Raw genomic sequence first — 13,988 nt, 5'->3', positions numbered from 1 at the left:
ATTTATGACACACACATTTCAGGGTTTTTTTCGCCGGTACAGATAATGAATTTACACAGTGTGCTTATAATGGAGACTGAGCACTATATTTTTTGAATGCCGCCCCAAGGTGTTCTATTGTTGGAGACGTGCTATTATTGGAGACTGTGCTTATATTAAAGATAATACGGTATTATTATTTTAATGATTATGAATCCGAGATCGAGAGGGCATGATTTTACACAAAATAATTACGGACTGTCAGTTACAAGCTTCACCTGTACCTGTACTGCTGTAGTCATGTGTAGATCTACCAGTCCGTAGTCGAACAGGCAGCATGATCATCATACATAAAGTCATAATGGGTCGGTGCAAGCCTGTCAGGGGCAGGGGTAGGCAGGATGTCCTGCGATTACAGAATGGTTTTTACTAACTTTTTAGGAAATCACAGTCGTTCAGAATGATAATAATTATCTATGCGCTAGTATAGTGCTAAGAAATGACTGTTAAAAATTAAATTATTTTGTTCCTTTTCAAGGCTCTTGTACTTGTCTGTCTTGAACTAAAAGTAGTTACTTGAAGTATTACTAATACAAACAAAAAACTTAGTTTCTTGTTGACCTACATGAATGGTCGACCGACTACTGTTTCTGCGCCTCTAGCTCTGGACGCTTGTCGCTGTACTGGGCGTGCACGCGTCCACCTGGGTCCCTGAGCAAGTGCCGGAGCCGACGCGCACGCCGGTCCGGCTGGTCCTGGCTTGAGCGAGTGGCAATCATTCAGCCTTTCCTCAGTCCTCAGGGCAGGCCACTTATGACCTACTTCCAGAACTAACCATTGCTGTGGGTGGAAAAATAATCCGTGATTGATTGTCGGACCTTGGACATAGCGTCCGTCTCGTGACAATGGAGCGCAACCTGCTTTCTTCTAGCGCGCTCGGGGGCATCCTGCTGCTGCTTTGCCGCTATTGCGGACTGGCGGCCGGGTCCTTCTCGCTAGGGATAGGCTCATTCAACGTGAAGAACTTCGACTCGGCCAAGTACGACATGTACAGCGATATCTATAGCGGGGTGAGTAGGAGCAGGGTGTGTGTCTGCCATTACATGGACATGTACGATCATGCACACGTTGATCCTAGACAGGAAGCTCAAGTCATGAAATCAGTTACTTCCTAGTACAAGAACGATACACGCATCTTCAGTGACTTCAGTGTGTGGAGGCTCCACTGCAGCTGGTTCATTATACGATACTGCTGAATGAAATGCGATGGAATGACTGAAGTATGCGCAGGGCCTCGCGCAGCCCTAGACTTGCGAACACTGGGCTGAGAAATGGTGCAAGGCGCACACTTGACTCCCGTGATGGTATTTCATTTAGCAGCACTGTACAAGACATGTATAGGTATGTTGGCAACCAGAGACTCGCTAATGTATAGTGTGTGTGTGTGTGTGCTGCTGATTGAAATCTGATGGCATGAGTAAAGTACACACCTGGAGCTGTGTAACTCTAGACCTGAGAACACTGCAGGGGCGTCGGAAGGCATTTTAGTGTGGTATGGTCAGCCATCTGAGGTACAATTTACTCGTGGGGAGAGGTTGCTGACCTGAAAATTTTGGAAATTTAGAGCCTAGATCAGTGTATCTTATTGATTCCCGGAGTACCGGGGGCAAAAAGTGATACTGTCAATACCATAGTGACCGTAGCGTGTCCGACGCCCCTGCACTGGCATGTTCTCTAGTACATTACTCAAAACTGACTCATTCCATCGGATTTCATGGAGCAGAACTGTACTTGGGTCAGGTCATAAATTCATAATGCAATGGATACAGTTAATGAGCCACCGTCCACCCACGTCGTTTGCAATTGTTTCATCATTATAAATTTTAGAGTCAAATACAAGCCTACTGATTAAATCTGTTGTGCACTTTTTGTGATATTTACTACTTCACTGTTGCTGCTAGGCACTTCATCTGCCATCCAGGTATGGTGCTCAGCATAATGGTCGCCTGGCACATGCCGAACTTCCTGAGCTGGTTTTGTTTCTCAAGAAAATTGTGTAGCCAGGGTTAAAGGGGATTTGCGACTTTACTGGCACCTACTTTTTTTTACTACTGTAGCACATCGTAGTGCATGTAAATTTGCATGTACTATTTCAAGGAAACTCCAAGGACACACCCACGAAGGCAAAGGGTATTTTCTGCCGCCATGTCTCAGAATGTTACTTCGGGTGGTGCTTGCAGCGGCAGCGGCTCCTTATATGGAAATGAATGAAGGCCGAGGAGTAAAACTTAAGCAATGTAGTCTAATTGCCACTGAGTCAAGTGATTACTTCTCAAATCAGTACATGTGATAATGTGACGAAGCACAACGATGTCAATTTAGATTAACTGATGTGAGAAGTAATGGTATAAAATGCCTCATCAGAGTTACAACTGGCTTCGTCTGTTTGTGTGCTAATATGTTTCCCTCCGGCTAAGTCTTATATTTCACACAAAGTGTTATTTTGTTTTTCACAAAAGCACGGCTAATGATGAAAACTCATAACAAAGTGCAGCCTTGGCCAACAGGACTTCTCGGAGGAATCTGAGTTCCCCTTTGCCCGGCATCACTCCCAAAGCCAACTCCAAAGTAGCTGGTTCCGCGGGCCTGCCGAGGTCTGGAAATAATTGTTGAGGGTTACTGGTCCTTCAGATATGTCAGGCCTGATGTAGTTCCAAAAGACTAGCTGTGCGTAATAGATTTGGATCTATCAAGTCTTGGGTGTGCTGACCACAGCTTCTAACTTGGAAGGTTTTTGGTTATTGAATAATGTCAGATTGGGGAAGATGAGTGTACTCAAGAGTCAAAACGACAACACGCCAAACCTCACAGAAAATAAAATTTGAGGATCCAGCGATCTGACTTCCAATGCTAGCAACGTTATGCTTTCAAGCCCACCACCGAGCACTGTCATTCATAACCTAGACTTCCCTCTGCTACATGTATATGTGCACTTTCCTTTCAACCACTCTCTCTCTCTCTCTCTCTCTCTCTCTATCTCTCTCTTTCTCTCTCTCTCTCTCTCTCTCTCTCTCTCTCTCTCTCTCTCTCTCCCTCCCTCTCTCTCTCTCTCTTTGTTGCATCAGATTGTTGGCTGGCAGAAAATATTCCTCTTACAGGAGGTCCTAAACACGAGTATAGCAGATGCCCTGGTCAACAGCCTCAATGCGTAAGTTCCTTTGTAGCTATATTAGTACTGCGTGGTGCCGAAGTACAAAGGGGGGTTCAGAGAGGTAACCTAAACCAGTCGTATTCTTTCCTAGAGAATTGTCTACTGGTATCTAGCTGAGCCACCATGCACATAGGAGTATCCTGTACTCTGGATACTTCTAGCATCATCTTTCTTTGTTAAAAAATGTGTCTGTGTGTGCATGTGTGTTGGTGTGTATGCGTCCATGTTTTGTGTTTTGTGTGTGTTTGTGTGTGTGTGTGTGTGTGTGTGTGTGTGTATGCGTGCATGCGAATGTGTGTGTGCGGGTGTGCGGGTGCTTGCGTTTGCGTATGTGATATGCATGCTACTGAACTCCTTATCTACCTGTCAGATTCTTTGTAGCTATGAATCTCAAGTGTCCATGCCCTTTACAGGGTCGTGGGGGTGTTTGTGTGTTGTGGTGGTGGTGGTGGTGGTGGCAGTGTGTGTGTGTGTGTGTGTGTGTGTGTGTGTATGTGTCTCCCCTCTCCCGGGAGACGTGATCAGTTTTGGCAGTGAGCAAGTCTGTGTGTGTGTGTGTGTGTGTGTGTGTGTGTATGTGTACCGTATTTTACCGGTTATAGGTCGACCCCGGTTATAGGTCGACCCCCGTATCCGGAGATCTCAATTCTGCGTTTTAAAGTTTTCACCCAAAGTAGCACTACTAACCACTCCCTTCTACTAACACAACAACAAATCGTGTAAACATTCCTTAGTGCAGGCCCGGCGGCGCAAGCAATGGTTTATTGGTCCGGCGGCCAAGTAACTAGTTTTTTCGCCAGCACAGCACTTGCGTACGTGTGACACAACACAACGTCTCTTTGCTCATCGTAGGTCAACCAAGACCATGTCTTGAAATATGACGCCTGACAAGAGCGCTTCACCACTGCCTTTTTCCCAAATTCCCGCCGAGGAAACGCGAAGGAAGTGGTTGGGTGGACTGGCACTTCTGGCACAGATACTTCGCTGGAAGAAGCCATAGCTGCTAAGCATACACTGCAGCTAAGGATGTCATCACACCATGGTACAAAGCGCTGCGTCTACGTCCACGTAAGGAGTTTTTGGTCGGTTGTCATGATGATCCGTATGCGGGGTGAAAACGGGAGCAGAGGAAACGGGAGACGCAGACGTGGTATGGAGACGACTTTTTGTATGAACGTGCGTATCTCCCCCAGCCTTTTTCCGAGCAACCCTGTACTTCGATGTACGTGCGTATCTCCCCCAGCCTTTTTTCCGAGCGACCCTGTACTTCGATGTACGTGCGTTCAAATTTCTCCAAAAACTTGACTGCGTGTACACGTCAAGAACTGTGCCTAGCCTGTCTGATGACACAACCACCCGTTTTGGTTTTTCACCATAGACGTAGACGTAAACATGAGTGGGAGAACGTAGTGTGATGACGGCCTAAGCTGACCAAACAGCGAGACAAATTTGAAAAACTACTTCGTTCAGTAAAAGAATCTGAAGCACTTGACGAAAAACCCTCAAGACTACAAATAATTATTACAATGTAGAATCCATCATGGCACGTGCTTTCAGGTCGCGCGACTCGTGCCACAGGCCCACAGGCCACAGCTAGCTGGCCCTCAAGCACGCACGCGTGCACGACAAGATCAGAGCGAGATCGCAAGTACGCGTACATGTACAATCGATGATCACAACATAACATTACTGCGTCGTAAAAAAAATCGTCGGTGGCCGAAAAGTTGGTCCGGCCATGGCCAGACCGACCGGAGCGGCTTCGCCGGCTCTGTAGTGGAGGGTAAAACGTCTCAATCCTTCAAAAAGGCCAATAAACTGGTAAAAATGTGTACACATGGTGCACTCATGCATGCAGTGCAGGTCGTTTTTTGTAAGATACTGATAGTTCCCGGTTATAAGTCGAATCCCGGTTGTAAGTCAATCCCCACCCTTTCTCCTTCTATTTTTATTCGTAAATGGTCGACTTACAACCGGAAAAATACGGTATGTGTGTGTGTGTTTGTGTGTGTGTGTGTGTGTGTGTGTGTGTGTGTGTGTGTGTGTGTGTGTATGTGTGTGCATGTATTCTGCGAACAGGAGATCCCAGTACGCCAGTAACAAGCCATTTCGCTCCATCACCAGTGAGTTGCTTGGGCCTGACTCTGGAACACGGCAAGCGTATGCATTCATCTACCGGTGAGTATTGACTTAACAACACCATGTAGTCACCAATCAGTTCCCGCAGAGACAACCTGGACTGGGTACGGATGAATAGTATTGTTGTCCTTTTGACCTCTGCGACCTGTACAGTGTCGGTGCACCTCTTTGTAGCATTGAAAATATAATTTCCAATCAGGCCCGACGTACCTTGCCAGAGTGCTCAAACTGACAAGTCAGTGAGCTCTGTGTAATGCAAACAGCAAAGGCACTACCCCACATGAGAGTGCTCAACTACCACAAGAGCAGGAGCGAAAATACTCAATCTGCGGACAGCATGCTGTTTCGTTCTTTGTGAACTCATCAGCGCAGCACAGAGGAAATGAGGCCGAACCAGATAGCAATGAAAATAAAAATTTCCAATCAGGCCCAAACGTACCTTGCCAGAGTGCTCAAACTGACAAGTCAGTGAGCTCTGCGTAATGCAAACAGCAAAGGCACTACCCCACATGAGAGTGCTCAACTACCACAAGAGCAGGAAACATTCACGTTGTCATTCGTGGAAGTGCTTATCGCTGAACTCTCGTTCCGTACCACGTCAGGAGCTGTTTCGCTGTGCGTGGGGAGCAGCGGAAGAGCCGATCATCATAATTATTCCGTCCTGACAGCACTATATTTGCCAGGCTGTTTTACAGAATGCGGTGAACAGCTCCTTTCAATACTCAATACTACTGGTGATGTGTTGTGTGTTCTGCATGCTCTGGTCCGATTAATGATTATACTGTGACTGCTGCTGCCACTGCTGCTGCTTCTGCTGCTGCTTCTGCTGCTGCTGGTGCTGCTGCTGGTGATGATGATAATGAAGGTGTTGCTTCTTTTGCTGCTGCTTCTGCTTCTGTTGTTGCTGGTGTGATAACTACTACTGTTGTTGTTATTTGTACCCGGATGATTACCATGCAGGGTTGACTTTGTAAAAGTCCAGCAGGTCTACCAGTACCCCATCCAGAACTACACCGTGTTTAGACGACCGCCATTCTCCGTGAAGTTCCAGTCGCCAGTCGGTGAGTAATCTAGCTGTAGTTTGTCACATTGGTATCACTTGTAGCACTGAGTGATAGTCAGGGAGAATGTTACTGAAAGTACTCCTGGCTGGATGCGCAAGCCTCAACCTGTTGATAATTCATTCCTATTTTGGAATTTGTGGATTCATTCAAAATAACGTGCTTCTCAAACATTTATTTTACGCTTGAGACTCGGCTGGAGGGCGAGTTCTCCGCATCCATGGTATAGCGAAAGTCACGCAACTAAATGACTCCTTGAGGAATGTGTCAGTATGAGGTAGAGGTTGCACTCCTACAATCATACTAGGCATTTTTTGTGCATGTTTGGTCTGGATTTGGTGTCCTTGAGCGTGAAAGTAATAAGAACCCTTGCACATCATTGGCCCATGTGTACGAGTGTATCCACGCATAAGTATGTATACCGTCAACTTTTTCTTTATTTCTTATTTTCCGGCGTGATCGAAGTTTGTGGGTTCCAATCCCATTCTGGGCAACTCCCATTCTGGGCAACATCTTATCGCTGAAGCGATAAGATGCCTGGTGCCCCCCCCCCCCACAAAAGGCTCATGGTAAAAGTGTTGTCGGGGGGGGGGGGGGGCTTACTCCTAGCCGACGATATGCCCTTCCGATACATCTCTTATGTACGTCCGACGTACATCACACACAGAGGACAGATTTTGTGGTCTTATTCCAAGGAGAGTCTGAGGAAGAAGGCATATCGCTGGCTAATAGTTAGCCCCCCGACGATAATTGGCGCCCAACATGAAGGTCTTCTATTGGCTCACGCCCTTCCGAATATTCAAATGAAACCTTGGGCAAACTCTCCATCTTCGTGCCAAATATTGTTTGAAATTTTCAAAATGGCAACAAATACTGTATCCACATACCGCCTATTCTTAGGGTGCATGTAGCACCCTTTATTCAATCCTAGGTGTTTCATACTATCTATAGAGCTTGTACTCCATCATCCCAAAGTTTTATGAGAATGTGATTAATTAACAAAGATATTCCATCTCTAACCAACATTGCCCGATTTAGCTACAAAAAAGCAACATTGCATGGCTATTCAAATTTCCTGAAGAGCGGGAGGCCCAGTAGGCAATATACAACTATAATTTCAGATCCCTTAGATGTTTGTGCTCTGCTTACCGACAAAAATACATCCGTATGTCCAACTTCAAAATTTCAACCTAACTGTCCCGAACTGGGAACTCGTGGCCTGGCATGAGGGAAACATGGATGCAGCGACTCGGGACCAGGTTTGGAATTTTACTGGTATTATGTGAATATGGGACCTGTTTTAGTACTGTTTTTTAGAAGTACAGAGAACTGTACTGTACTGAGAACATGAAGACACAAGGCTGTACTGCATTGAGCTTTCCCCAGTGCATCATTGACGTCACTTGACAGCACTCCTGTCCATTAGCTGACATCTTTCCAAGTGAAGGTGACAGCCGGACAGAAGTGTCCACACAGCAAGCAGCATAGAAAACAGAGGTTGCACGGGGCGTAGCACTAGTTGTGCTATGTGTACACATGCTCTCTCTTCTGCGACATGTCTTTTGGAGTTTTGCTCGTTAGCTCATCGGAGAGGAAGCACAAATCGTCTTGTACCTGGTAGAGTTAGTTGTGAGTGATGTCTTCTGAACGTGTGTGTTGTGTGTCCTGTGGCGGTACAGGCAGACGTTTAAAGTTAGTGTCTTGCTTGCACTCGGTCTGTGTAGCATGTCTGGAGGAACATATTCACCGTGATGGCTACATCAAGTGCCCAAAATGCATAAGCAAGACACCCATACCAACTGTAGCCTTTCCTTTGACCCACTTGCCTGATAGCTATCCAAAGTATGGAGATGAGACGGGAGCATCGGCTACCAATGTACAGGTGATGTGTGATGATTGTGCTGAGGATGAACATGCTACAGCTAGGTGTGAAGACTGTGGAGCAAATCTTTGCAGTGCACATGCTCATGCCCACCCTCGCAATAGAGCTACTCGCAATCACAAACTGACATCACTCTCTGCTGAGCAACAGGAGACTGCTACGGAGCGGGGTTCTATTCAGCACTATTGTGCTGTTCATCCCAGGCAGGTGTTGAGCAGATACTGTGTTCAGTGTAATCAACTGGCATGTCAGAAATGCATGGACACTGGAGCTCACAGTGACACTGACACTCAACACCAAGTGTTGTCCATTGAAGCAGCAGCACAGAAAATGCGTGAAACTGTGGATGGAAACATCAGCAGTTGTATATCTGATAGTGAGGGTGTGATCTCTTCAGCTCTTGGAAAAGTGCAGGCTGAGATTAGTACTGTAAATGATGATGCAGAGTTTGCCTCAAAGGAGATCACAGAGCAATTCAATTTGCTGAAGAAGGTATTGGAAGCCAGGGAGAAGACACTGCTGGATAAGGTGGATCGACAGAAAAACGGCAAACTTGTGCAGCTTGAAGCTCAGGTGTGTCGGTTACAGGATAGTCTGTTCCACGGTCAAGCTGTTTCCACAATATTCAAGACCTGCTCTGACCAGACAGATTTCCTCAAGATTGCACATTGGCTGAACAGTGCCATTGATCAAAGAAAGAATGTGACCGAGAAGGATGCGGAACCGTGTGTCCACAGTCACATCAGCTACGTCGGTATCAATGCAAAGAATGCAACCAAGGAGATTGAAGAAATCGGCAAGGTGGTCGACTTCACCCAGTTCTCGGATGCATTGACCGTTTCTGCACAAGATACACGTGTGAATGCGAATATGCGGATTGTGTTGAAGGGAGCCCCACTGCCAGTACCATTTGAAGAGTGTGCTGATCGCCTTCGATTCAAGATTTCCGTCCATGATGGCAGTCATGCAGAATTGCCTGTAACAGAACTGCAGCAGGTCTCATCAGATTGTCTAGAGTCAAGGGGTGAGCAGCAGCTGACTGAAGAGACTGGTCAGTTGACGGTGTCGGTGCAGTACGGAGAGCGACACGTGCAGGGCAGTCCCATGCAAGTTAGAGTAACCCACCCTGCACAGCCAGTGTTTGATCAGAGCCGCTGTCATGAAGATATCACCATCAGCAATGCAGGCCACACTGTAAGAAGGGCACTGACAAGTGGGTATAGATCAGTGTGCACATCATCTATCCCTACTACCCATGGTACCAGCAGCATCAGGCTAAGAATAGACAAAACTTACGACGGTGACATGTATATCTGCGCTTGTTCCGCCACTGTACCACGACTAGATGATGTACACAGTGTTAAGACGGAGATATTTGGCTGGAATGGTTATTGGGCGGGATACACCAAGGGCAATGGTGGTCAACTTGGACAGTCGTGGGTAGCAGGTGATATCATCTCTCTGGAGCTCGACCATGACAATCAAACGCTAACCGGTCATCACGAGCGCACTGGCAGCAGGGAGGTACTTCACGGCATCACCGGTACATGCTGCTGGTATGTATGCATGTACAGTAACATGCGCCACAAAGATGCTCAAGTCACGATACTGTAGATCAAGTCACGATACTGTAGATCAAGTGACGATACTGTAGATCAAGTGACGATACTGTAGATCAAGTGACGATACTGTAGATCAAGTGACGATACTGTAGATCAAGTGACGATACTGTAGATCAAGTGACGATACTGTAGATCAAGTGACGATACTGTAGATCAAGTGACGATACTGTAGATCAAGTGACGATACTGTAGATCAAGTGACGATACTGTAGATCAAGTGACGATACTGTAGATCAAGTGACGATACTGTAGATCAAGTGACGATACTGTAGATCAAGTGACGATACTGTAGATCAAGTGACGATACTGTAGATCAAGTGACGATACTGTAGATCAAGTGACGATACTGTAGATCAAGTGACGATACTGTAGATCAAGTGACGATACTGTAGATCAAGTGACGATACTGTAGATCAAGTGACGATACTGTAGATCAAGTAACGATACTGTAGATCATAGGTGTTAACGCCGTCAAGAACCTACTACAGTACTGTCTGTCTGTGAAGAACTGAGGGGTCAGCCTCGTAGCCTAGACTGTTCCTATTTTCATGTACTAGCATCTATGCACAGTTGAGTCACCGTGTATACATTGGTATGCTGTGATTGGTGACATTCTCGGCTGTTTCTTCTCCGGTGCTCTGTTCTTCAGCACCCAGCACTACTGTTGTATTGCATCAGTAACCGTGATGTGAACTTAGAACATTCTGTTAATCAATTTGGCACAAGCCGGATTTACATTGTTATCGCTGATCACATAATATATTTGTAGCTTGCCTTCTTCTGTCCCTGAATTTCAGCAATTTTCCCTGAAAACCAAACACATCTAGATCCACGAATTTACATCTAGATTCATTCCAGTTCCTGCTTCGCTCATGACCTAGCAGTGATCGTGATAGCCAGAATGTAACATATACTGATAGCCAGTGTGTTATAGTAAACATGATAACTGCACGGTGTGTAGCCTATTATTATGAATGTGCTGGTGTTGTACTGCTTGCACAAACTGTCGGAACCGCCGGCAGAACCGATATGCTGAACTCATGGTTCAAAACTTATTGTGGCATTTGAATGTTGTTTCAGGTGTTTGTTTGTACTACTATACTGAACTAGAATTAGCTTTGCCGCATCAGCTTTTCTCTAGTGTTCTCAAGTCTTGTTTTCTTTCTCCGTCATGCACTGTTGCGGGACTTTCTTCTGTTAAACGTGGCCCGTGTGTGTTTTACACGTCCAGTACAGAACAAGCTTGCACTATGTAAATAATATTATACAAATGTATATTGACCTTCTACCGGCCATTGTGCTTTTACTTCGTCAAGATCTCCTCCTCTAGCCTAGTCTCACGCGAACCGTGAATTTTTTAATTTTTTTTCTCCTTGGCCAGCAGTCTTTTTTCTTCATTTTTTGATTTTTCGCCACTGTATGACCCACTCTGTTTCATCAAAGAACCACTTGGACTTGATCCTTGGGGATAGTGGCGTTCCGACTGTTGGGTGAGGAAAGGTCATTACTGCCCACTGACGCCGGGCTGAGTGCTGACCCACACTCACACCTACACCGCGTTCTAGCACTAATATGCGTGTGCCTGGGGGATAACTAGGCTATGCTGCATAAAGCACAAATTTCTTTGTCCTCTACCGGTTTGAGAGCATCGTAGTGCGAGACTATTCAGGCAAGCCGTACTCGACACGACATGCAGTTTAAATTCTGTGTTCTTTAAGAACGACACGTTTTGACCTGAACCATGGCCTTGTAGATGCAACTGTTCTAATGATTTTGAAGTACGCGTTTTTTTCTGTACAGTCATCATGTTAATGTGCTGTTGATGCATGGGCGTGCTGCTGTTGTGCGTAGAGCCAGTCTTCGTCTTGAGTTTTTAATAGTGACTTGCATAGTCCCCAGTCCTCTGTCATTACGCTGCTTCTAGGTTTGTATCCAGGCATCTAATAACTAGAGACACGCGCGCGGTGAAAGCATTTTCCCCCGTAGCCTGGCTGGGTTTGATGAAATGTGTGCTCTGGTAATGTAGCACACCTGTACACATACTGTCCAGCAACTCTGGGGGAAATAACGCTAGCTGCAGAGTGTCAACCACCCCACAGTTCTAAGACGGTAAAGTGATGTGCTAATAGACCACAGAAATTGGAGACCCATTCCAGTTGACCATCACTAGCATAGAGTGTTGATATTGCAGTCCCTTCCGACAGCTGCTTCGCTCCAACAAACCTCATTAGTGGAGGTTTGAGTGTTTGAATGATTCACGTATGCGGGGCCAAACTGGTTCAATTGCGGATTTTCTGCATAGAAGTGTGGCGTTCCCTGGTAAACTGAGGTGACGGAATCCCCCATGGAGGGGATAATGCAAGCACCTGTTCCTAATTTCTATTCTTTAAAAATGGGGACCACCTCCTGTCTCAATAGACCACCTGGCCTAAGACTAGTGCTGAAACGATTATATCGATTACTCGTTACTTACTTGATAAGAAATAGATCGAGCGGTTATTTCGATTTTATCGGCTAAACGAGTAGAATGGTAGTTGCGCTCGGTACGGGATTTCCCTCCTTTTGAGAGGGGGGGGGGGGGGGGGGGAGGTGCACAAAGCGTGCATGCACCGAAAGTGTTGCGAGTACGACACGAATATGTACATGACTGTACACTTGCAATATCGATGTATGTGTAAAAGTACAAGCGCGATCTGAGAAACATCGCCGCGATCACCGTCGCCGTCTTTTCAGCTGACTTCTTTTCTTAGATACAGCATGCAGGACTGGCAGGCTCAGTATGTGTCTACACTAGCTGCAGGGGCTGGAGTTCCCTCCATGTGCGAGTAATCTTGAGCTAAAGACAGTAAAGTGGTCTTCAGTTTCGTGTTTTCCGTTCTGTCAACGGTTCCCGAATCAGTTTGATCGACGACAAGCTAGGCCTAGCGTTTAGGCCTAATTTGAGCAAAGACAGGAAAAGCAACTAGTTACTTGTTGGCGCGCCTCAAGTCAGCTCATCTTTCGAAATCCACCGATCTGCACCCCTGGCCGGCTTCTCTGACTTCATCGCCGGAGCCAGCGAAGTCACAGGCGAAGGGCACCGTCAGCTCTTGGGTTGCAACCAGTGCGTCGCCCCTGTCTTGTCTGTATTCGTCTGGTCAGTCCGAACAACTGACGGACTTTTGCGGGATCATCGGATCTATGCACCCGGTTTCCGTCGTTGGCGATGTTGGACTCGTAAAAAATTTGAAATTCACAGAATGTACATTGTACTGTTGTAGTTACAATAATAATTGTTTAGCCAATAAGCCGATCGTTATGGTATCAGCTAAGCCACTAAGGAAAAAACGTAATCGTTTCAGCACTACCTAAGACATCACCTTTCTCTGGTTAAAAATGATTTCAACTGGCCTGTCATATCATGTACCTTACCATGTGCACATCCTGACCTGTGCAGAAAGATTTCCTGTCTTTTAAATACTGTTTTCCTGTGCTCCTGGCATGGTTGCTACAAAGACAGGTTTGATGCAGGAAGAAAATGTGCTAACCCTGGATGCAGAGTTTAGTGTTCAATTGTCGCTGTCTGCTTTGCTGTGCTAACCCTGGATGCAGACCTGTGTGTGTGTCTCGCTGTCTGCTTTGCTGTGCTCGCATCTCTGCAGTGGGTAGCTTCATCTGTACTGGTATGCATACATCGCGGCCCGCCATTCGTGAACTACAGGCGCTGGACGGCGCGGTGCAGCACATCCAGCACGTCATGGGCAGCCACGACATCCTGATCATGGGAGATCTGAATGTCGGCTGTGGCTCCGTGCGCCCGGCCGAATGGTGAGCAATTGGCCGTTGTGTGTTTGAAAATACAATAGAGCCAGAGCACGTGAAAAGGGATGTTATCCCGATTTTGTGCATTTTTGAGTGATCAGCAGATTCGTGTAGCCAGAAGCTGTACGAATCACATGAAAAAACCGAATGAAAATCCATCCAGAGAATACATTGTAGCAAAGTTATAGCTGAAATGTACTCATGTCCACACACTTAGATGCAACCGCATGAAAATGTATGGTTCCTTTGTCTTCTTCGCATTTTTAACACGCGGCAGTTACTTCTTAGAGCAGAAG

At 46.3% G+C, this 13,988-nt stretch overlaps 1 protein-coding gene across 8 annotated transcripts in view; it reads left to right on the top strand.

Annotated features, from left to right (window-relative positions):
• The first annotated feature begins 796 nt into the window (after nucleotides 1–796).
• The window catches only part of LOC135818136 (deoxyribonuclease-1-like), a 58,509-nt gene continuing 45,317 nt past the window's right edge, over nucleotides 797–13,988 (top strand). For 5 of the 8 annotated variants that reach the window (XR_010553629.1, XR_010553627.1, XR_010553630.1 and 2 more), the window contains exons 1-5: nucleotides 797–1,049; nucleotides 3,105–3,187; nucleotides 5,267–5,365; nucleotides 6,287–6,387; nucleotides 13,533–13,698. Coding sequence is in view for 4 of the 8 variants with exons in the window: in XM_065331471.1 (XP_065187543.1) it covers nucleotides 885–1,049; nucleotides 3,105–3,187; nucleotides 5,267–5,365; nucleotides 6,287–6,387; nucleotides 13,533–13,698 (614 nt within the window). In the remaining 4 variants the exon portion in view is untranslated. Of the gene's footprint in view, nucleotides 1,050–3,104; nucleotides 3,188–5,266; nucleotides 5,366–6,286; nucleotides 6,388–7,902; nucleotides 9,838–9,889; nucleotides 9,986–13,532; nucleotides 13,699–13,988 lie in introns of those variants that run through there. The other 3 variants (XR_010553628.1, XM_065331469.1, XM_065331470.1) reach the window with 3 other exon arrangements.

Source organism: Sycon ciliatum, chromosome 5 (genome assembly GCF_964019385.1).
Source record: "Sycon ciliatum chromosome 5, ocSycCili1.1, whole genome shotgun sequence".
Classification (NCBI taxonomy): domain Eukaryota; kingdom Metazoa; phylum Porifera; class Calcarea; order Leucosolenida; family Sycettidae; genus Sycon; species Sycon ciliatum.
The sequence above is the reverse complement of the archived record's forward strand: the minus strand, read 5'-3'. Positions and strand labels throughout refer to the sequence as shown.